Consider the following 23344-nt stretch of genomic DNA (forward strand, 5'->3'; position numbering starts at 1 on the left):
GGCATAAAGAATCCAATTCCAGGAAGTCAAGTCTTCAATGAATATGAGCTAATATAGAAAAAATACACCAACGCCATTGGCACACTTGTCTTCAGACATCCTGAGAGGAAATGTGTATAAGTGTGTATAAAGTACACACTTTGGTGTATTTTTATACATACAGTGATGTTAGGAATCTTCTGATGCTTTTAAAAAAATTTAATTTCTATATTGCATAGGTAACATGGAGAAAAAGTAGGGAGATATGAGAAAATGAGAGGGAAAAGTTTTGCTGATATGTGTGATATAGGGATAGTTTGTATGCATGTAGGGAAAACTAATAATGAAAGTATTCAAATCCTTTTTTAGCTTTATTCATGTTGCTTGTTTAGTCACAATTTTTCAAGTGTGTCTTAAAATGACAGTCAGGAGCCCAAACAAACATTGAGACATGTTTTTCTTGCTGTAATCATTCCTCCTGTTCATACTGACCATTAGAAAATTAAGTAAACCTAAATAATATAAAAGAGAAAGAAATTTACAAAAAAAAAAATGTAAAATATATTCTAATTGAGAAGAGGCTTAAATTTGAAATTGAAGAGAATGAAATGAAACGTACAAACCATGACCAGGAATATGCAAATGTCCATAGTGTAAACAGTATGTGTGTGCAATTAATAATACAAATTGCATTGATGTAAGGTGCCACGTCCAAATGAGTCAAATCAAGTAGATATCTTTCAACGTTACAGTCTTTCTAGTGCCAAAATCCCTCCTTTTGTTACTATACTTCCACTGCAGGAGGAAATGAGGGGGGAATTTGATGCTAAAAAGACTGTAAATGTGTCAGATATCCACTTGATATGACTAACTCAGACTGCTGAAGCCTCATATAAGCTTCAGATCAACTTTTAAATGCATTTTTAGCACTAAATGACTGTGTGGATACACTGTAGATTTCGGCCAGTATGAACAGGAGTAATGATTACAGCGAGGAAAACCTCTTTCACTGTTCACGTGGACACCTGTTGTTTTAAGACACAGTTGAAAACAGTGGAACTGTCCTTTAAATCACATCTTCAGACGTTTTGTTAGGGTATTATTTTGAAAGCGCAACCGGAACTGTATTTGTAGCTGGCGCTGACGTCACGTACAGCGGCGGAAAGCCGAGCCGAGTCGAGTCTGTCCGAAACGAGCCTGGACGACGAGCACATGAGAAACTGTCGGTGGAAAGGTTCACTGTCAATACCTCGAAAGAAATGTCAACCATGTCCGCTGCGTTGTGTCGCTACCTTCTCTTTGGGTGCTTCCTAATCAGCGCTGGTAAGTAATTTTTTTTTACGCTAGCTAACATGCTAACGTCAGATTTGTGTGTTTTTGGTCCAATGACTGTGGTTTTACAAGCTAAGTTAGCCAGCTAAACGTGAATTTGTCTGGAGAACCCACTAACTGTAACTACACCTAACGTTAGCTAAGCTACAGGCCTGACGTTAACTGTCAGTTTTTCTACCGATGTTCTATCATTTTAATTTCGGTTTGTTGGTGGCGTATTAGCCTGTTGTTATATCGAAAGCAAGCGTCGTGCGCATTTATTAACTACTGTTACCGCACAGAAATATATGTTCTATTACATGTTATTACAACTCCATATTTTGACTGTAAAATCCCACATGTGTATGAATATTCGGTTGAGTGTGGTTTGAAAAACACACGCAGACTATGCTGATATTGTGGTTTTTTCACCAGCATACTAACAAGTCAATACATAAGCTCGTAATTAGTGGTTTCCCAACATTCAAATCCCCCAAAACAGTCGGTGCCAGCAACAAGCTCGACGTGCACAAACATACAGTTGCAATGCTGGAGCCGACGTGCTGAGGGAAACAGAAAGCTCACTTTGTCGTGATATTGTCAGCTGAATGAGTCAGGTTTCAAAATGAGTCAAAAGGTTTTAAATTGAACGTTTAAAGGACGGGTTGAAACATGTTTTTCTTGCTGTAATCATTCCTCCTGTTCATACTGACCATTAGATCCCTTCATAATGCACTTACAATGGAAGTGATGGGGGACAAAATCCACAGTCCTCCTTCTGTGCAAAAAAATATTTAAAAGTTTATCTGAAGCTAATATGAAGCTTCAGCGTCCAAATGAGTCAAATCAAGTAGATATCTTTCAACGTTACAGTCTTTTTAGTGCCAAAGTCCCTCTTTTTGTTACTATACTTCCACCTGCAGCTCAACAGGGAAACACTGTCCGAGGAAACACAAAGAGGGAATTTGATGCTAAAAAAAGACTGTAAATGTGTCAGATATCCACTTGATATGAATAACTCAGACTGCTGAAGCCTCATATAAGCGTTAGATCAACTTTTAAATGACTGTGTGGACACACTGTGGGTTTTGGCCTCCATCACTTCCATTAAAAAGCACATTTGAAGGATCTTTTAATATCCAGTATGAACAGGAGGAATGATTACAGCGAGGAAAACCTCTTTCACTGTTCATATAGACACATGACTGCTGGCTTAAGACACACTGGAAATACTGGGAACTTGTCTTTTAAGACAATATGTGGAGTAAAAGCCTGTTTTGAAAAATGTAATTCGCTGTGTGAAATTTGTTTGCATTTATTTTGCTACTCAGATACTGTCAAACTAATTCTCTCATACATGCTTCTCAATTGTGAGGATTTTCTGTTTTTCTTTGTCTTCTTTGATTGTAAAGTGGACATTTTGGGGTTTGGGACTGTTGCTGGAGCAGTATGATGACAGCAGCTTGGGCTTTAGGGAACTGTGATTGGCATTATCTTTCTTTTCTACTGACTGACACTCAATCAAGATTAATTTAAAGAAAATAATCTAATGACTTATCAATAATGAAAATAATCTTCACTTGCAGCCCTAGTGCGGTTTAACAGGAAAAGATGTACTGTAGATATGAGCAATACACAACACACAGAAATCACATCAATCCCACTCATCTAATTATCAGATTCAAGCGCTGCACAGCAGCTCTTCTTTGGCTTCTTGTAATCATTGTCGGGGGCATTTTTACAGTTAAAAATCAGTTGTGAAGTGTATCAAATATCCCCTGAAATACCCAGAATGCAGCATGATATAACTTTGATATACAAGCCAAGCAAGTTATCTTACAAGGTGCAATCCCTCACGCTGCCTGCACCGAGCTCATCCTGCAGATTTTGGTTTAGAGCTGAAATGATTAGTCGATTAGTCAATTGACAGAAATTGACTTTTTTTTTAAAGGAAATGTACCAAACATTACCAAGTTCAGGTGTCTCAGCTGTGAGGATTTTCTGCTTCTCATTATCTCATGTGGAAGTATATTGTATATATTTTGGGTTTTGTGCTGTTGGTCAGACATAACAAGCAATTTGAAGATGTCACATTAGTGTTTAGGAAATTGTGATGTTTATTTATTACTCTCTTTTGACGTTCTGTAGACCCATTAATCAATTTATAAAGAATAGCTAATTAATCAGCATCTATTTTGACAATTAACTCATTGTTTTGAGTCATTTTTTGAGAAAATTCTCTGAAGTCATTTTCTTTAATGTGAATATTTTTTTGGTTTCTTTAGTCCTCTATGATAGTAAACAAAGTATCTTTAGGTTGTGGACAAGACAAGACATACGAGGACGTCACCCTGGGCTTTTGGGAAACACTGATCGACATTGTTCAACATTTTGCAACATTTTATAAATCAAACGATTAACCAGCAGTCATCTGACTGTGCTCTACTTCCAAAAAAAACCCCCAGTGGCTGGTGCAGTTTTGCCTCCATCAGCCACTGCGTCAGTCAATAATAGTCGCTGCCCATCCTGTTGAGTTTGTTCCTCTTCTCCACCAAGAAACACATTACCGACATTTCCAACCAGATGTGCGTTAGGTCAAGTTTGGCCTTCTTGCTGCAAGAACGTTACGATGTGGAAATAAATTTGGGGCGTTAAATTTTCTTTGGAAAATGAGTATCATGTTTTGTTAAATGAAGCCTGTTTCTGATATATGCAAATTAGGAGTGCTGTTCAGTCTCAGCAGGGCAAAGGTCAGTGACCGACGAAGTGTCCTCCTCTCTGAAACCCAGTTTCTTTCTTCTCCTTAAGTTTTGGGGAAATGTGATTTTTGTTTTAAAAAAAAAAGAAATAGAGGTCATGTTTTGATGCTTGTTCCATTTCCTCTATTCGGTGTCATGTGGTATACTGTAGACATGAGCCACCAAAGGCTCCCTTCTCTTTTCTAAAGTAGAGAACTCTTCTTGTCCTTGCAGTAAAAATTAATTAGTAGTGATGTTATGATCTGTGTTTTTAGGGAAGTGGAGGTTTGCCAGTGCCAGAAATCCCTCCCAGGATGACGCAAAAATAAACAGTTTTGAATAGACATATGCGTGCAGACAGATTCACTCACATGGTTACAGTATGTTCCCATTTGTTTTTCTACGATTCAAGGAATTCATATGCATTAAAATGCCACCAGTGCATTTACTGAAATAAGTTTTATAATCAAAGAAAATAATAATAATCAAAGGTTGTTCCCAGTTTACCTTGCTGTAATCAGTTCTTAGTGAGATTAACTGTGTCATGAAATCGAGCTTTTAAAGTCCCATCGCCGCCTGATTTATCTTCTGTTGAGTCATGGTTAAGTTTCTGTTTGACCAGTGTTTCTCTGTGTGAATCATCAATCTCTCTATACTGTACCACACCTAGCTAAAAGGAGTCCAGAGTCACTCAGCGCTGTGGAATCTGTGAGGTGTTTTATCTAGACTTAGCTTTTGCCCTGTTAGGCCGTATTCGGACCGCCGCCGCAGGGCTGAGTGGAGTTGTGGTCTTTGATTTGATTCACCGGCGCTCCCTCTCTTCATTCACCATTTAGAATTTGCTCTATTTCTGCATAAATATGACCTAAAACGTGGTCAGATTTTCATGCAAGTTAACAAAATGAGACAGAAACTTTACACTTTTTCATTTATTTATTGAGGAAAATGATCCAATGTTACATATTTGTGTGAGAACCTCTAAGATTATCAGTTCATTTGAAGGGGAAATTAGAGTCAGGTGTTTCAATCAATGGGATGACAATCAAATGTGAGTCTGGGAGGCCCTGCCTTATTTAAGGAAGAGAAATCTGGGTCTTCACTGTCAAAGTCTGAGCTTCACAACACAGGTTTGTGGAAGTGTGTCATGGCTCAAACAAAAGAGATTTCTGAGGACCTTTAGAAGAAGAGTTGTTGATGCTCACCAAGCTGGAAAGGGTTACAAAACCATTTCTGAAACGTTTGGACTCCACCAGTTGATTATCAGGCAGATTGTGTACAAATGGAAGACATCCAACAGCATTGTTACCCTCCCCAGAAGTGGTCGAACAACAACAACAGGCGTGTACTAGTCCAGGAGGCCACAAGGGACCCCAGGGTAATGTCTAGGAAATTAAAGGTCTCTCTTGCAGCGGCTACAGTTGATGTTCATGAGTCCACCATCAGGAGAACATTGAACATCGATGATGTTCATGGCAGAGTTGCAAGGAAAAAAGCCACTTCTCTCCAAAAAGAACATTGCTGCCGTCTAAGGTTCACTCAAGACTACATGGAGAAGCCAGAAGGTGATTGGAACAATGTTCTGTGGATGGATGAGACCAAAATCAAACTTTTTGGTTTGAATGAGAAGCGTTATGTTTGGTGATGAGTAGGAATGTACCATATTGGATTTTTTGCCGATATCCGATATGCTGATATGCCGATATTTCCAACTCGTTGTGGCTGATTGCCGATACTGATATATGCACATAATTTTTTCCAGCTGGCTGAGGAGACTATTACACATGCAAGCATAGATTGTACTAAGTATGATCAAGAAAGACAATATATGAAGGAAGAATTTAGGAAGACTGGAGTTCAGGAGCTCAGCGTTAAAACTTTAATGAACCTGCCAAGTGGGAGCAGCAGCAGAGTTTTCTTTGAGTTTATTAGACAGACAGGATTAATGTGTAGGATTTAATCTCTGGTCCACACTCCGGAGCAGAAGGTGGCGGTAATGAACCTAATACGCTGGTTGCCAACCGCCGTTATAAACCAAAAAGAAGAAGATTTTTATTTTTCAAACAGAGTGGTACATCCTGTCAGCCAAAGGATTTCTTATCTGTGCAGCCGAACACTGCAACACCTCGATGGACTGTTTCACCCTGACGGTCCTGGTGCGTCCTCCGCAGGCTGCACTTCACTCAGCTGCCCGGCTCGGTGGTCCAGTTGGATCCACATGGAGAGCCGGGGCTAACGTTAGCTGGGAGGCTGGCGGATCGTTAGCCACAGCATGACCGGAGGGAAGCACAGCCAGCTAGCCTTCGCTAGCCTCCCAGCTAACGTTAGCCCTGGCTCTCTATGTGGAGCACCGAGCCCCGGTTTGTTATTCACGTTAAAGTGGGAAGAAGCAGCTGGTCTGACGGGCAACTTGAGTGAAGTGGAGCCTGCGGAGGAAACACTGTCAGGGTGAAACAGTCCGTGGAGGGAAGCACAGTCAGGCGGCGGAGGAGATGGCGACATATCAGCCTCTTATAATCGCCAGAATTCGCCGATGCCGATATTTCATTTTAGAGCTTTTATCAGCCGATACCGATGACGTGCCGATAATATCGTGCATCCCAGGTGATGAGCAAACAGTGCATTCCAACATAAGAACCTAAACCCGTCTGTGAAACATGGTGGTGGTAGTATCATGGTGCCTCTGGACCAGGACTGCTTGCAGTCATTGAAGGAGCTATGAGTTCTGATTTGTACCAGCAAATGTGAACTGAAGCTCAACAGGAAGTGGGTCATGCAGTAAGACAGCGACCTTAAACACACAAGTCGTTCTAGCAAAGAACGATTAGAGCAGAAGAAAAGTAATCTTTTGGATCGGCCAAGTCAAAGTCCTGACCTTTATCTGTAGTTCATGCCAAGAAGCCCACCAACATGCCTGAGTTGAGACTGTTCTGTAATGAGGAACGGGCTAAAATTCCTCCAAGCTGATGTGCAGAGCTGATAAACAGTTACTGGAAACGTTTAGTTGAAGTTATTGCTGCTTAAAGGGGGTTACACCACTTAGGGAGGGTTCACATACTTTTCCCGCGTTCAACTATGTAAGATTGGATAATGAATAAGTTTGATGTTTTTGTCTCATTTGTTTAATTGGGTTCCTTTTATCCCGTTTTAGGTCATATGTATGCAGAAATAGAGAAAATTCTAAATTATTCACAAATTTTCAAGCAGCACTGTAAATGAGTCACAAAACTTGGGAGGCATTTGGTGTAACAGCTGTTCACAAAAAACATATTGGAGTGTGTTTACTCCTACTCGCAGCGTGTACTCTGTCTGTTTTGAGTCACGTGAAGAGGATGTGGATGAAACCATTAGAGTTTAATTTAGCGCGGAACGACATGTATGTGATGTGAAATGTTCAGCGGCTGAGAAAACGCTGCGAGATGAACAGAGAAACAAAAGAGTTGCGCAAGAAAATGAAAACTGAATCAGTGCGGGAAAATATCATGTGATCTCATCAGCCAAAATCCAGAGAGAGGTCGATTGAGACCTGACCAACTGAGACACACAATCACGTACAAAAACTCCCCACACAAGTAGACCGAGAGGAGGCGAACTCCCCCCCCAAAACCCCTCTAACCCCCCCCACCCCCTCAAATATTTCCTGTTTTTGTCATGCATGCAGTGCTGGGTCAGTCATGTGGGAGATTGAAACTTCTCATCTTTCATCTATTTTTTTTTTTTACAGTTTTCCCCTTTTTTTTTTTTTTTGAAGGTACAGGTGCTGTTGGATCAGTACAGATTCTGATTCTGCACAGGTGTTTAAATCCCCCAGAGAGCTAAAATTATTCATAGTGATTCCTTCTCTTTGAATTTTTTCCTCTTTCTTGAGTTCACTTCCTCTCTTTTGTTCTGCTTTTAGTCTTCTTATGAACAGTATTAATATTAATCTGTTTATTAAGGTATTCTTTCTGTGTTTGTTTCTTTTGGGTGTTGAGTGGCAGTCCTTAGATACACAGCAATACTTATTATTTCTAAATAACAACACAAAACAACCCCCATCCAAACAAACAAAAACAATAATGCAGCACATCATTACAGTAACACTCAGTTCAAACTCTCATCATAACAGACTAGTTATTCTTTTATTGCGTTGAAAGTGCATGAAAAGTGTTTTTATTGCTCCAGTTTCCTGAATTCACAATAAAGGTTAATGTTTCACCACTAACACCTTTTTAGAAACACCTGCCTGTGTGTTGCAATAGAGAACAAGACGCAGTTCCTGTTGTGATCTATATTTCACACCGCTGACTTCGCATATTGTGCAATTCCTGAAGCCACTTCTGTAATCGTGTCTGTAGTAAAAAAAAAAAAAGTCAATCTATATGTTCCTCCACAACAATGAACTGATCCTACCAATAACTACAACAATCAGTAGTTTATTGTGATTCAGTCCCACAAACACACATTCATCAGTTTTGTCTTGTTTGAGTGAACTTTGCTCAGTTATTTCAGCACCTTACTGAACCTTTTTTAAAAAATGAGTCTGAATGTTGATTTTGGTTTGGTTTGTTGACAATTAGTCAAACCTAAAATAACAGCAACCTTCAACATAAGTACCTATCGGCACGCTAATGACTGTTCGTCCTAAATGTGTCTCATTAACAGGATTTATGTTGTGTGCATAGACTGTGTTGTCATGTGGGTTTTGTCCTTGTTTGTTTCAGCCGGAGCGGAGCCGCTTCCACCACCGAACGTCACCCTGATCACCTTGAACACCAACTACACACTGGTTTGGGACTGGGACCGTGCCGCTGCAGACGGTCCCAACGTCACCTTCACTGCAGAATATTTGCCGTAAGTGTCACTCACACATCCAGACAATATAAAACAATAACAGTACATCAGGGAGGGAAGCCAGCAATCTGTCAGTTGATAAGTTGTTTGGTTTATAAAGTGCAGATCAGGATGATTTAAATGTCTTTCTTTCTCCGAGCAACAATCCAAACCAAAAATATTCAATTTATTCAAAGTCAAACTTACAGTAACTCTTAAAATAAACCTTGAAAAATCAAAAGGCCACTGGTGCACCAAAGGGATGTTGTTGTACGCAGGCAAAATGAGTCCATATTCATGTTTTCATGTAGTTTATTTAGCCATGGCAAGCAAGCAAACAAAGCACAAAGGAAAGCATGCTTCCTGCTGCTTCTTGCTGTGGTTGGTAAAAAAAAAAAAACAAAGACCCTCCCAGGTCCAGATTTATAAAAAGTACCACCATACACGTCTTTGAACTCTTTACCGCTCCAAACGTAATAATATAATTGATGATATAGTGTCGTTTTCTACTTCACATATCTGCTGAGTACCTCAACTTATCCATCTTACAAAGATTTTCTTTATCAAATTTGTAAGATGGAATTTTATTAAGTAGCAGAATCATGGCTGTAGACTCTGACTCTTATTTTCTTTTAATTATTAAACTGTCTGGTGATTTAAAAAAAAAAAAAAAAAACATATTTGGAGCTCTGGTGGTGTCAGTTTTCTTTCAGGAGAAACAGGAGTGAAAATGAAATCTAAACCATTTACAGGAAACAACTTCAAATTCTTTACATGAAAGAGGAGAGTTATGTTCAAGCATGTAGTTCTTCATGTCACAACGAAGAAAAGTAAAAACTGCAGTGTGGACTCAGGAGCATGACGGATCATATTTCTATTTTGCAATATTGAAATTGTTGAGCTGTGATGACTGGCAGACTCTTGCGCAATGTTTCAAGCTGATCCTTTGTCAAAAGGTACCATTTACTGCATACTACAATTAGCTGTAAACCATTAGGGATGTTCTTAATTATTTTATTATTATTTATTTAATTTTGGCCCATTAATACTATCAGTTAAACAGTTAAAGCTGGAGTGCAGGATTTCTGTCTCTCCCTTCTGGCAGTGAGAATAAAAGAAGGTGCTCGTCTGTAGCGAACTCTTATGTGCGCACCGAATAACAGACCCAGAGAGAGCCCGTAAAAACAGATATGTTTTGACAGTCCACCGGCCCAAAAACATGGTATTTGTCTAAGCGGCAACCTCCGGGTCTGTAAAATGAAGCCAATGCAGAAGTGCCAAAAGCTGCAGTTCCTTGAACGACCACTTGAGGCTCCAAAAGCGAGTCAATCCCCATAGACCCCCATGTTAAAATACCCAACTTTACAGCAGAAATAAACATGTTTACAGCCTGGTACAAAAAACAGTTTTGGTCTCTGTAGCTAATTTCCTCGTTCATGACAACTGTACGGGAGGTGAATATTTTTATAACTCACCCGTTTAAATGTTATTAAGCCGTAAAGTTCTGCATAATGAAGGACATGGCTGCTTTGAGTGACAGGTCCGCCAGCCGCTAGGTGGCTTGTTTCAGCCATTCGGCCCCGCCTCTTTGCCCATTTTTGATTGGCTGCGAGTTAGGCAGCGTCACGCACTGCCAAGATGGCGACGGCCGGAGCGGCTCACTTTGAGCTTCAAAACCGCTCCTCAGAAACCAACGGGTGACGTCACGGTAACTGCGTCCATATTTTTATACAGTCTATGGATTTATCCCAGTGTGCCTGATGGCCAGTACACCACTGGCTGTAACCTACCGTTGCTGTGGCTGTAAAGCGGTGGATAAATTGTTTTGAGCGTCACACAAACTTCGAGGTTGAGGTGTGAAAATTGTGACTACGAGGTTCCATTTTGTTAACCTGTCGGCTGTTTTTGATCATTAATAAGCCGGGAGCAGAGGAGGAGGTTTTCATTTCAACGCTCTCATCGCTGGAGGATTCAATGTGTGTTTTCATTTGTTAATCTGTTCATACATTAGAAAGTTTGGCTACTATTTGCTATTTACTTAAACATTTATTTAAGGTAAATATTTTTCGTGTAGGCCTATTGGTCAATTTTATTCCGTCTGTTTTACGTGTTTTACAACGTGTGAATCCTCATGTTCTGTTGTTATTTTTGCTGCTATTTGCACATCTAAAAATGAAGCATTTCTTATGGGGAAAAAACGTTTGTTATATTGGTTTTTTTTTTTTTTTATGGGTCACAGACACCACTCTAAATAGTCGCCTACATTTTAATCCTGTCGGTTAACGAGCGTCAGCTAAAATGAGCATCCCTATAAATGATTAATCAAATCAATAACAGCAGTCAACGTCAGATAACCTTATCATACGTTAGCAGTTACTTAGTGTTTCTGCGGTGGTGACGATATTAAAAATATAGGCCTACATATTAGCAGTCTGAATTAAACTGAAACTCCTTCGCTCTCCGGGCAAAATATTAAGAAATATGACATATTAACAATTCCTCTCGTGTCCACAAAAACACATAATTCTAGAAACATAGATAGATAAAAGTCTTGTCAATTCAGCATCAATATAATCCATAAAGATAAACTGTAATTTGCGTACAAACCTTCCATTTTGAATTATTTCTGCCTGAACTCGCTCCCACCTGTTAAAATGAAGATTTCTCAATAAAATAACGTGACGGCGAATCAACCCTGGTAACGCTGTAAATTCACCACTGTTAATTAACCAATGTAATTAACACTGTTCATTCACCATCTATCCTCTGTGTGTGTGTGTGTGTGTGTGACAGTATTTGAGGAGTTTTTTCGGCCGTTGCCATAGTAACTACCCCGGGGGAGAGCCAAAAATTTCTTATAATGTTGAACATGTTTGATTTTCAACAGAGCGTCAAGACGAGAAAAAGACTGACTTCAGACAGCTTTATGACCACCTTAACGATGATTGATTTTATTTATTTATTTTATTTTTTTTATTTTTTTTGGCGGCCCGCCCCGCCAAAATGTTACCAGTGGAAACACTGCATACAGATTCAGACCAGTTTATATCAAGTAATGAGTTCATTTCTGCACATATTGAGTGGAAGATTACATTCCAGATATTTTATACTTCATTTAGTTGATTCTCATGAACCTCACAGATCCAAGTAGCTTTATAACATATCGACCCAAATATTAGACAACCCTGATTATAAGACGTAAAAAGCACAACATCAAATACTTGCTTGTGTGTAGCTCGTCTATCAGTCACGTACTGACTCTCTCTCCTGTCAGATTCTTGGAAGCAGTTGAGATGATTTTCTCTTGACGGTTAACTTTTTTCAGTCAGACGAGTCTGAGCTCGTCATCATCTGTGGCAGCAGAAGTTCTTGGCTGCTTGACAGGTGGTCCGGTCCCCGCTGTGTCTCTGCAGGGGAGTGTGTGTGTGTGTAGGATATACAGCCAGAAATGCTTTCAATTTGTTTTTTACTCAGCAGGAATTTAAATCCATCATGGTAGAATAACAAGTTAGATGAGCCGTCGTAGGTTGAACTGGAGTTCTTTAACACTTTAAGGCCTGACTAACAGATTCACTATGAACAGACTCGCTAGCCTAGCAACAGTAAGACTACAAACAACCCATAATGCATCACTCACTGTAAGAGACAGTCTTTCCATTCTTGAAAGAAAGAATATCTGATGTTGTGAATAATAATGCTATCCTTGCTTTTTCAAATGTAGTTTACACAAAAATATAGTCTTATATTCATCTGCAGTCCCTCTGCAGGTCGCAGTTTAACAATAACAGAATAGTACAAAGCAAAAAAAAACAGACAGGACACATAAAACACACATTAGAGGACACACAGCAGCACATCACAAACTCCCACAAGGTCAACTTCTATTTTTTTTTTTAAGTTAAGGATGTCTACTTTTAGACTGTCAGCATTTCACTGTTATTAATGCCTGACATTTTTCTCTATTCCTCCCCAGGAAGTACAAGCTAAAGTACAAGAGGACGAATCTGAACTGGTACAAAGCGTGTGACAAGACGCCACACAAGTCATGTGACTTTACAGCGCTTGACCTGCACTACTTGGGCATCTTCGTGTTCCGTGTACGAGTCAACGTGAACGGGAACCACTCCGACTGGGTGCAAAAAGAATTCTGCCCTGATAAAGATGGTGAGAGAGAGAGAGAGAGTTGCGGTAAAGTTTTATTCATGAGCACATGACAGCATCTGCATCTTTACCACAGACCACCAAAAACAAGAAAAACACGCTTTGACAAAGATGATAGAAGAGCAACAGAGCATGAGTGTACAACCACAGAGTGATGGAGCTGTGAACATTGCTGGGAAGAGTAACCTTTGCATGTTTTTTAAGTTGTGCAGCTCTGAAATATGAAAACCACATTGAGTCAAGATCTTACAAAAAGCACAAATCTCTAACATGATCTCACCAAGCTCAGAAAATTACACAGGCAGGTGTAATAAGAAAATACAGTACCATATAATAGGATAACCACTGGAGTAAACATGACAAAAAAAAAAAAAAGGTTATAAAAATGTTATATGTCTAAACAAGTATGTTTTTAAAATGAGGTGCGGATTCAGTGAGGTTATTCCACAGCGTTGGAGCTAAAACAGTAGAAGCGGCAGGATCCTCCTGCGTCTTTATTCTAGACTGAGAACTTATAATAACATTTTTGGTGTCAGATCTCAGCGATCTTGGTGCAAAATAAGGGGTTAAAAAGTCACAAATGCAAAGCATAGTGCACCTGTTTGGGGATTTAAAAGTAATCAATAAAATCTCAAATTGAACTCTAAAATGAACGTGATGTAATGTTGGCAGGACTGGAGAAATACATCTAGTGTTAGTCAGAAGTCTTGCTGCTGCACTCTGCACCAACTGTACAGGTAACTGTGCATCACTGAGGCAAGTAAATAATAAATTGCAGTAGTCTAGACGAGAGTGCCGATTGACATTGAGGTATTGATCAAAAACAACTCCGAAAACTCTGGATGAATGTTAAAATTGGACATAGTCTGCACATTTCCAGCTCCATATTTGTATTCTGGAGCCCTACTTGAATATCTTTGCACGATTTACAGTTTTAAAAACTCCTTATTTATCTTCTACTGGTCCTTTTATGCAGCCCCTCAGTTCAGCCTCTGTCTGAAACAGGCGGTTTTAGCTCCTGTCTCTTTAAGGCCCCGCCTCCTGATGAGCCCACTCTGTTCTGATTGGTCAGCTTCAGGAAGCGTCCTACGTAAACAAACTATAGTAGCAGGATTTCACTTCTTTTTCTCCTTCTTTACTGGAAATGGAAGCCTGAATCAGACTGTGGAACAGACATTCGCTCCATAGACGTCATCTCGTCAGGAAATTTAAAAAAAAAAAAACACTGCAAATAAAGCGCAAGGCAGCTTAACCCTGGGCTTTGTCTTACAGGGAGCATTTTTACACATGTTCACTTCAAGTTTTGGAACTTTGACCATATTTAACATCTGACATTATAACATTAAGAAGCAGAATAAATCCCCTTTAAGTTAGTTGTCGGTGGTCTAACGTGATACCAATCATATCAGTATTCAGTTGCAGAGGACTTAACGAATGAGGAGAGCTTTTCCAGGAAATCATATTGTTGTCTGGAAGGTGCAGAGCTATGTGAGCTATGTTCATCTTAATAAAACATGAAACACCAGTTTTGCCAGAGATGCTGGAAAGGACTGATGAGGCTATGTAATCCAAGTATATCCTGCATAAACAGCAGGTTATAAACAACCAGACCAACATGTGTAGAGTTGCTTGTTGGTTATTTTGTAGCTGCCTGGTGTGATTTGCATGTGATTTAATCTACAGTGAACGACTGTTGCAGATGTATAAACGTGTCTGTGCTGCTGCTTTTAGAAGCTGCAGGAATTTATTGAAGGAGAAACTTTGCATGTAGTATAAAGAAGCTGCGGATAACAGATTCTATGAGAATCACTTGTTCATTTAGAGATAAATCCAGGCCGACGTTGTTCCTCTTATAATCGCATCAAACTGACATTTTTAATACAGATTTAATCAGAGCTACTGATTTAAATGTTCAATTAAAATTCTTGAAATGTTTTGATAAATGCGGCCCATTTCCTCCAAGTATTTAGTTTGCCCTTGTTGACAGTGTCCTGACTGGTACCAGTTTGCTGTATTGAGCTTGAAATGAACCATGGATGGTCAACGTGCAGTTAAAAAGGCATGTGGCACTGATGGGATCCAAACATACAACATTGTTCAAATATTGTGTGCTAGTAAACAGTGGCAGAGCATATTGATTAATGGGGCAGGTGCTTGCTGTGTTTGCATTGTTGTAAATTTTATTTGTGATGATTGAGACGTGTTGCAGTGAACGCAGTGCACCATCTTAAATCACCAGAAGCCTCTGACTCTTAGATAATGTGTGATCTTATTGATTAATCGTTGCAGCTCTAATCATCACAAGTACATTTTTATTTAAATATTTTAATATATAATAGTGTTATCCTTATTAAATATTATGTTTGTGCTAGTGAAGCTTTAAAAAAGAAACACGTCTGTGCCAAAACAAGCTACAGGATCCAGCTGCGACGCTGCTGCGGTGTTCTCTGGAAACGTTTCAGAAGCGGAACATCTGTTCTTCAGTAGCCACATTTCTAATATAGTTCAGAGTTGTTTTTCCAACATTTTTCTTGTTTTACACACACATATATTGAATACACATTGGCATGTAATAATTTCAGTGTAGCTGCTTTGATAATCGACTCATGGTTGAAGTCATTTTTCAAACAAAAATGTCAAACAGTCCAAAGTTTCAGCTTCTTATTTGTGAAGATTAGTTTTTATGTGAGAGTAAACTGAATATCTTTGGATTTTGGACTGTTGGTTGGACAAAACTAGCAATTTGAAGATGTCACTTTGGGCTTTCGGAAAGTGCGGCGGATATTTTTCACTGTTTCCTGACAATTAATCAATAAAATAAACTTCAGAATAAACGATAATGAAATCATTAATCATTAATTGTAGGTCTAATGTCAATACAGCCGATCTCGCAGCACAGCATTTCATCAGATGATGTGGTCATAAAATAATTTTATCTGCAATGCAACAGCTTGGTAATGACAGCTGCTGTGTTAAATTTCTCACATGGACATTAAGGGTAATCTATCCAGTCTGGGATCTCATATTTCTTTCCTACTCCTTGTAGCTGCTTTGGGTCCACCAACCAAAGTGGAGCTCAAGCCTGCTGGAAGTGGCCTGGACATTTACATCTCTGACCCTCTGACCAGCACTAACCTCTCCATGAAGGAAAAGATTCCCGAGTTGTACTACGACATCGTCTACTGGAAATACACTGAGGACAAACGGGTAGGAAATGCTCCCCATTTAAGTCCAACTGCCTTTTTTTTGTCTACGGAAACCAAAAGGGTGAAATTTATATTTTAAATGCTTTGATTTCATGATGGCACCTCCTAGTTCGATCATCATTATATCAACACAGGAAATCAGATCTTTGCATACAGCTGTAACGTGACGTTTTACCACAGGCAGAGCAGACGGTCGCACTGAGCCTGATTGCATCCTGTTACGCAACACAAGAGCCACAGACTGTGAACAACAACCCGCATTAGCTTTCCTGCTAAAATCTCCTTCTTATCTAACTTACAAACATGAACACACGTCTTGTCCTGCAGCTTAGCTTGTTGAATGAGCCACCAAACAAACATTCACTGGGGAAAAGTGCACAAGACTTCAACTTGTGTCCTTGAATAGCCTTTTAATATATTCCCCTACGGCTGTTTGTATTAGAAGCCTTTTTGTTATGTATTGCATTTCCTCTCATACAGGTGCTTTGTGTAAAAACAGTGAGACGGATCCTCACAGACACGTTACAGCACGAGAAAGTACCCTACAAGTTTCTAAATGTTCACACTTTCCAATTTCTCCAAGGTCCCAGCAGAAAAACCAGTGTGAATCACAGTGAAACCGAGTCCTACACTCACTAGTAGCCTTGTTAGAGCACCTGGTTTCTGTTATGTATGTTCAGCAGGGCGTATTGGTTTTGACATGTGCCCTGCAGAGGTGTTTCCTGTCAATGCTACAAGAGGGATGAATGTCATGTAAAAAAGGGTGCACGAGCTCCTCTCGGGTGCCTCGACTTCCTGCCAGTTGCTTTTATCTGAAGCAGTGAGCAGGTTAGTCACAAAACCTGTTAGACGAGGAACATCGTCCCAAAATAACCCACAGCTGACGCAGGTGTGACGATTATGTCAAATGACTTGGATGAATGCCCCGACATAAACAAAACATTATAAACATTGTCGTTACTGTAAAATGACAAGCCTGGAAGATGAGTATCATGCCAGTGTTTTAAAACAACATGTGCTGTAGGGGGACAAGTTTGAATATACAGTACGTTACAAAAAGATTTAAATTTCTCAGCTGCAGACAGCAGATCGAGTCTTTGACTGTAGACCTTTGAGCCTCATCGTCTGTTTGTTGATCGTATTTGCTTTAAGGTCTTTTCAAAAGGCTTTAAAATCACATCACAGATATCTGAATGAGGATCAAAGGGAAAAACAAAGTCCTGTTTACATACTCTCACCGCCTCATGCCTGCAGTAGTTCGCAAAATTCATAAATGATTTAATTGTGTCTAAAATATAACTTATCTGCTGTTAATGTGCTTCACAGCGTTAATCTCAGCAAACTGCCAACAGTCAGATAGATGAGGGAGGCAGATAATGGCAACAGGCCCGTCTGTCCAGACATTTGTGGTTTTCCTGATGCACCGCAGTGACTCTAATGGACGTCTAAGTAGACGTGAATTCAATTTGTGTTGGGAAACCCCAGCAAGCCCAGGACATTTACTGCCTGTTCAGTATATGGTGTGGTGGGAGGAAAATGGTTAGTCATTAAATTGATTGAAATGCTGCACTGTGGAGCCTGGCTGTCTAATGGCATTTTCAAACCTATCATGTGTTTGTTCTGGTCCGAATCAGTGGATGAGTCGGACCGGGAACAAAATTTAATTACACATTGCTATCACGTCACTAACTAGTCGCCACAGTTAGAAAGGTTGTAGGAGCTTGTTGTCTTATTTAAAATGATCTGATACAAAAAGAGAATAGAATAAACAGTGGGAAACAGGGTTTTAAGGATGAGTGGACTCAGAAATATATGAGACTATTGAGCCTCATTTGCAATTAAACGCCTCTTGACCCCAAAACTGAATCGTCGTGATGTCAAGAGTCCAGCAGAATAAATGTACAATCAAACATTGTCAACAATGAATACAGTTAAGAACTCACTAGTGAACACTTACACCAGTGTCTCCATCTGGGCCTTCACACCTTTTCATGCCCAAGTTTAAAGACACAGTTACACGACAAAGGTGTCACTTCTCCCATTAATACAGAAATGTTGTTCATGTCTGGAGTTTTAGCGCTGAAATATAATCATGTAATGAAGCCTTTGATGCAGTGGAAATTTGTTTAGTGGACCTCTGAGACTCCTCTAAAGGGTGTCGGTGTGGTCGTTATGGTCCCAAACGAATCGCACCAAGGATGAAATCCAACCAGTCTGATTCAAACTGGACTAAACAGAGCAGGTCTGAAAACACCCTTAAACAGCAGGCTGAGGGATACAAAACACAGTAAAGAAAGGATCAAATTTTAGCCGATATGATCCATTAAAATATGCACAGAACGGCTGATACTGATTCTCAGGTTCAGCTTGGAGCATCTCTAATTATAATCATGATGTAGAAAGCGAAACGATCATCATTCATCAGTTCGTTCAACCACTTTAAATATTCATGAACACTGAGCAGTAGTTATCTTTGTGATTGAATAATGTCTTTATTTATTCATTCTGACATTTGATTCTGTCAGAGATCAAAACTTCAGTGTGCTGGCTCATGAATTAATGCAATGAATTAGCCCTAAAGTTTAAATGACCTCTCTCATCTGTCTTTCAGGCCTCAAGAAACCACACATTGAACAGCACTATGAACGTGGTGACGCTGTCAGACCTGTTGGCTTGGACGTCGTACTGTGTGACCATCCAGTCACGCCACGACTACTACAAAAAGAGAAGCGTCTTCACCACACCCCAGTGCATGCAGACCGAAGGTAACACGTTTTTAAAATCGACAGATTTGACATTTGACTGGAAATGATCACAGACTCTGTCTTCTGGGAAATTGTGGTGGAAAGAAAACAAAGAATCCGTCACACTGTCCATCACTTTTTTTAACAACGTTTTAGTCAAATATTATAGAAAGTAGGTTCTCACCACACAGCAATATCCTCTAGGGACATAAGACTGTTTTCATTATTGATTATTTTGTCCATTAATCCACTGGTCAGGCCGGTACAGGAGAGATGTGTTCTCTCTTCTTTCTACCAGTCTGGAGAGAACAGCAATAGTCAAGATGAGAAGAAAAAAAGCTGATTTATGGTCTTTAAATCCTAATCATACGGAAATTATTTTAATTTTGAAAGTCATCTGAGATAGAAGAAGCTGGCACAGACAACAGAGTTCATTTGATTACCAATACGTGTTAGTTTACATACAGTGTTAGATGCCAAAGAGTGTTCATTGTGTAGCTGGAGAAGTCTTCAGGACCGAAGATCAGGACCTCAGTTTGATCCTGGTTTAGCTTTAGGAAGCTTTTTTTTCATCCAGGGAGTTAAAACAGCGAGGATCACCGGGTTTCAGCGGGAGGTACAGCAGGGTATCGTCTGCATAACGATGGCAGAGGGAGACATCAAACTGGTTCACTGAAATAAAACATCCGTCCTCTTTCTCACATACTTCAGAGCGCTCTGTGCTCCTCTGGTTCAGCATCACTGACGATGTAAAACTTGAGATCTTGTCAGGACGTTGTGAGGCTCCTTACACGCCGCAGGGGAGAAAATATGTTATTGTTTGACGGCACTTGATATCGATTCTCATTCCAGACGCTCCATGTCTGTCGAGTCAGACGGTCAACCGGATGATGTTGTGTTGTCTGACCCAGTAACGATGAGACACAAACATTGTGGAGTCCAACAAAGCAAAGATTTGTTTTCTGTTAGTCATCCTCAGCAGGAATCTGGCCAGTCTGTTTGAACTACTGTTGATCCCAGTTTCAGCTCCTGGATAGCAGCCATGACACACTTTGGCACAGAATATCAGAAAATAATTAAGCCGAGCCGCTAAAGGAATTTCATTTTTTGTAACATTAACTGTGAAACTACATCTGTTGTACTAGTTTGTACAACATGTCTCTCTGACACAGTCTCTGCTGGAAGACATTCACAGTGTTGCACTCGGTTGTTCACATGAAAGGTGACAGAAATAGTTGTGTAAAAAAAAATTAATGAATTAACGATTCAGTGTGATAGAGAAGGAAGTTCACACCCTACGCGGCTCCTTTCTAACCTCCGCACAGCTGTTCAATCACAGCGTAAAGTGGGTGTGAAAGTCAGATCAGTTGTTTGAGAAAGTTACAGAAATCGTCGTACACAGCCTGAATCCCCAAATATGAACTAACATTTGTTTCATCAGCGTTAAAAACTAAAATGCCAGAAGAGTGAAGTGTATTGGATTGTACGTGTCACAGATAAAGAACAATGCAGGGAGCTGTAACCTCCAACATTTATGTCTCTTATGTTTGCATATGACCACCTGAGGGTATGTACATTAAGAGATAACAACGGAAGAGATAACAACTATAGCAACTAAATTTAACTCTGTGTGTGTGTGTGTGTGTGTGTGTGTGTGTATGTAAACAGGTCCTGTCCCGTGGTGGACGATCGTCCGGTACTTCCTGGGCTCTCTGATGATCTGCTTCCTGATTGTGCTGCTCATAGTGTACGTCTTCTTTCGGTGCTTCAAGACCGTCAAGTCAACATTTTTCCCCTCCGGCCAGCTGCCAAAACACTTCGAGGAGGTTCGCGCACACACACACACACACACACACACACACACACAAAACTGTACAGCGGTGGAAGAAGTTTTGACATTCTTTACTTGACTAAAAAGTATCAATAAATAAATAAATGCATAACGCTATAGAAGGATTGTCAGCAAATGAGTAGAAAAATTATCCTTGTAACTTATTTTGTTGTATTGTTACATTAATAATACTGAAGCATCAGTGTTTAAGCAGCATGTTACCATTTAGGCCAGTGGTTCCCAACCTAGGGGTCGGGGCCCCTCCAAAGGGTCAGCAGATAAATCTGAGGGGTGGTGAGATGATTAATGGGAGAGGAAAGAAGAAAAAACAAAGTTCTGATACACAAATCTGTTTTCAGTTTTTAGACTTTTTCTCTAATCTTTGATTTTTGCTGAAATATTGGATCATTTGAACATTTATTGAAATGAAAGCATGTGAGAAGTTTAGAGGGAAAAATCACTATTTGGTGGAGCTGTTAACAACTCATAGACATGTGAAATGAAGCTGATATATTCAATTCCATCAGAACAATCATCAGAGTCTCATCTCAGTCTCTCTTCTCTCCAGTATTTTTGTGACTCTCCGGCGTCGGACATCCCTCGCCTTCTCTCCCCGGATAAAGAAGCCGAGATATTGTGTCATAAGGTGACCATCTGTCCAGAGCCGGCGTTCCTGGAGATCCACGACCCTCCGCCCGAGGCCCTGCAGGAGCTTGCACAGGGCTTGGAACCAGACAGCAGGTCAGTTCATGTGTGATGTTTATGTTTACATAGCACAAGCGCATTTAAAAGGCAATAAATCATTACATTTTTAAAAGGTTTTCTTATATTTATATGACTCCACCTTAATATCAAGTGTCCTCATGTGACTGTAATATTTTCCCTCTGATGTTTCCAGTGGCAGACACAGTCGTCAGGGCAGCAGCGGCAGCAGAGACTCTGGAGTTTACTCCACAGAGGGCGGCTCCGGCCTGCCGCAGACCAGCAGCGGTCAGTCCTCCACGGGGGCCGAAGACTCCTGGCAGGCCCCCATCAAACAGCAGGAGCAGGTGAAGATGCAGGACATGGCTCCAGAGCTCAAGAGTCAACGTCTGATGGCAGACGAGGGCGTTGTAGACATGTGTGTCTGAAGGCACGCAAGCAGAAAAGACTTCTAGGTTTTGAAGCGGGGGGATTGTGAGGTTTGTGGGAAAATGTGCAGCGTGCCTTTTTTTCCCTGCTGTCACTGTTAAGAGAGGAAGGCATCATGTCTGCTATAAAAAAAAATTACTAGAATGGAAAAAGGACCACTAGAAAACAAAAAAACATCAACTGTGACGGCACTCAGTGTCTCCAGGAAGCAGGAAGTTCTGTTAGTACTGATTTACATGTGTTCTAAATTCCTCTCGTATCGTCTCCACGGTCTTAACCCTGCATTCATACCATGAGTGCTCTAATCTAACTGAATCTTATCTGTGTAGCAGTCTGAATTAATAATGGTTTTAAGGGTCAAATCATCTTTTTTTTATATTTTTTTTTACTGCTTATTGCTAAAATGAGCTAACACTGGTAGCTTACTGGTGCTAACTAGGTAGCGTTGTTTGAACATAAGCAGAAGTAAAACAAACTGACTCAGGAGGTTGACATTGACACCAACAATGGATGCGGTTGTTCTGAAAGCTCTAGTTGTAGTTCTAGAGAAGCGGGAAGCTTTGAATGGAGTCGACCTCCCACAGAAGACTGTGGTTACCTCTCACAAAACACCAGGACCTTAGGAGGAAACAGGGGAGCACTCACAGCATACCTGAACACTTCCACTACGGGAACTTAACTACCTGTTACCTTGAACTTCCCAAAACCTGAACCGTCTAGCTGTCGTAGATCAAACACGTTCGGTCCGGTCGGGAAGGCTCCGATGAGTTCTTCACAAGATCTTGATTTAGTAGCACATTCACAATACATGTCTCAGAATTTATGGAAGATTTAAAAATGCCAAAATAAAAACAAATCAACCAAATCAACCAAATCAACCCAAAAGTTACTGGAACTGTTTAAAAAAAACCAAAAAAACAACTGTCATTATAAATCTTTCAGTAATGTCTTTCTAATCCTCACTTGTAACACTTGTCTCAGTGCTTCTCCCCTTCCTGTAGCCATCTTATGTCACCATGTTCAGAGCTTCCTGTGTTTCTTCCATGGTGGTGAATCTCTCTCCTTTCATAACCAATATTAGTTTTGCTAAGATGTTGCTATACGCTACCTAGCAGCAGATCCTCTTAATTACACCCTACTCCTGGGTTATCAGTGGTTTCAGGGAATCTTTGGGTCCCCCCCCCCCTTTGTATAACAATGTGTAGTATTGGACTTTACTTCATTGTTTGATTTGTTTTAATTAAGTCATTTTAAATCTTCCATACAAAGCATGTGCAGGACAGAAGAAACCAAAGCAGAACCGGGGACACCAGCTGTATATTAACACAAATACTGACCCAGTATAATTCGGACCTGACTCTGGTTCTGTGTCGGCTCCCCTTTAACCAAACTGCAGGTCACATGACAATCTGTTTGACCCACAATCATTTAGTG

General features: G+C 40.2%; 1 protein-coding gene across 1 annotated transcript; it reads left to right on the forward strand.

Moving 5' to 3' along the window:
• Nucleotides 1-1123: 1123 nt before the first annotated feature.
• LOC122992183 (interferon alpha/beta receptor 1b-like) lies at nt 1124-22773 on the forward strand. The gene is made up of 8 exons (XM_044365862.1): nt 1124-1302; nt 8729-8858; nt 12811-13001; nt 16045-16205; nt 18816-18969; nt 20617-20774; nt 21348-21520; nt 21678-22773. The coding sequence occupies exons 1-8, from the start codon at nt 1239-1241 to the stop codon at nt 21907-21909; spliced, it is 1263 nt and encodes a 420-aa protein (XP_044221797.1). The 5' UTR covers nt 1124-1238; the 3' UTR covers nt 21910-22773.
• The last annotated feature ends 571 nt before the right edge of the window (nt 22774-23344 follow it).

The sequence above is a fragment of the Thunnus albacares genome, chromosome 11 (genome assembly GCF_914725855.1).
Source record: "Thunnus albacares chromosome 11, fThuAlb1.1, whole genome shotgun sequence".
Lineage (NCBI taxonomy): Eukaryota > Metazoa > Chordata > Actinopteri > Scombriformes > Scombridae > Thunnus > Thunnus albacares.

Bases quoted from the DNA above. Each gene is read 5' to 3' on its own strand.
- LOC122992183 (XM_044365862.1), top strand. From the start codon at position 1,239: ATGTCAACCATGTCCGCTGCGTTGTGTCGCTACCTTCTCTTTGGGTGC. The intron at 8,859-12,810 runs GTAAGTGTCACT...ATTCCTCCCCAG, and splicing joins TTCACTGCAGAATATTTGCC to GAAGTACAAGCTAAAGTACA. The intron at 16,206-18,815 runs GTAGGAAATGCT...TCTGTCTTTCAG, and splicing joins AATACACTGAGGACAAACGG to GCCTCAAGAAACCACACATT.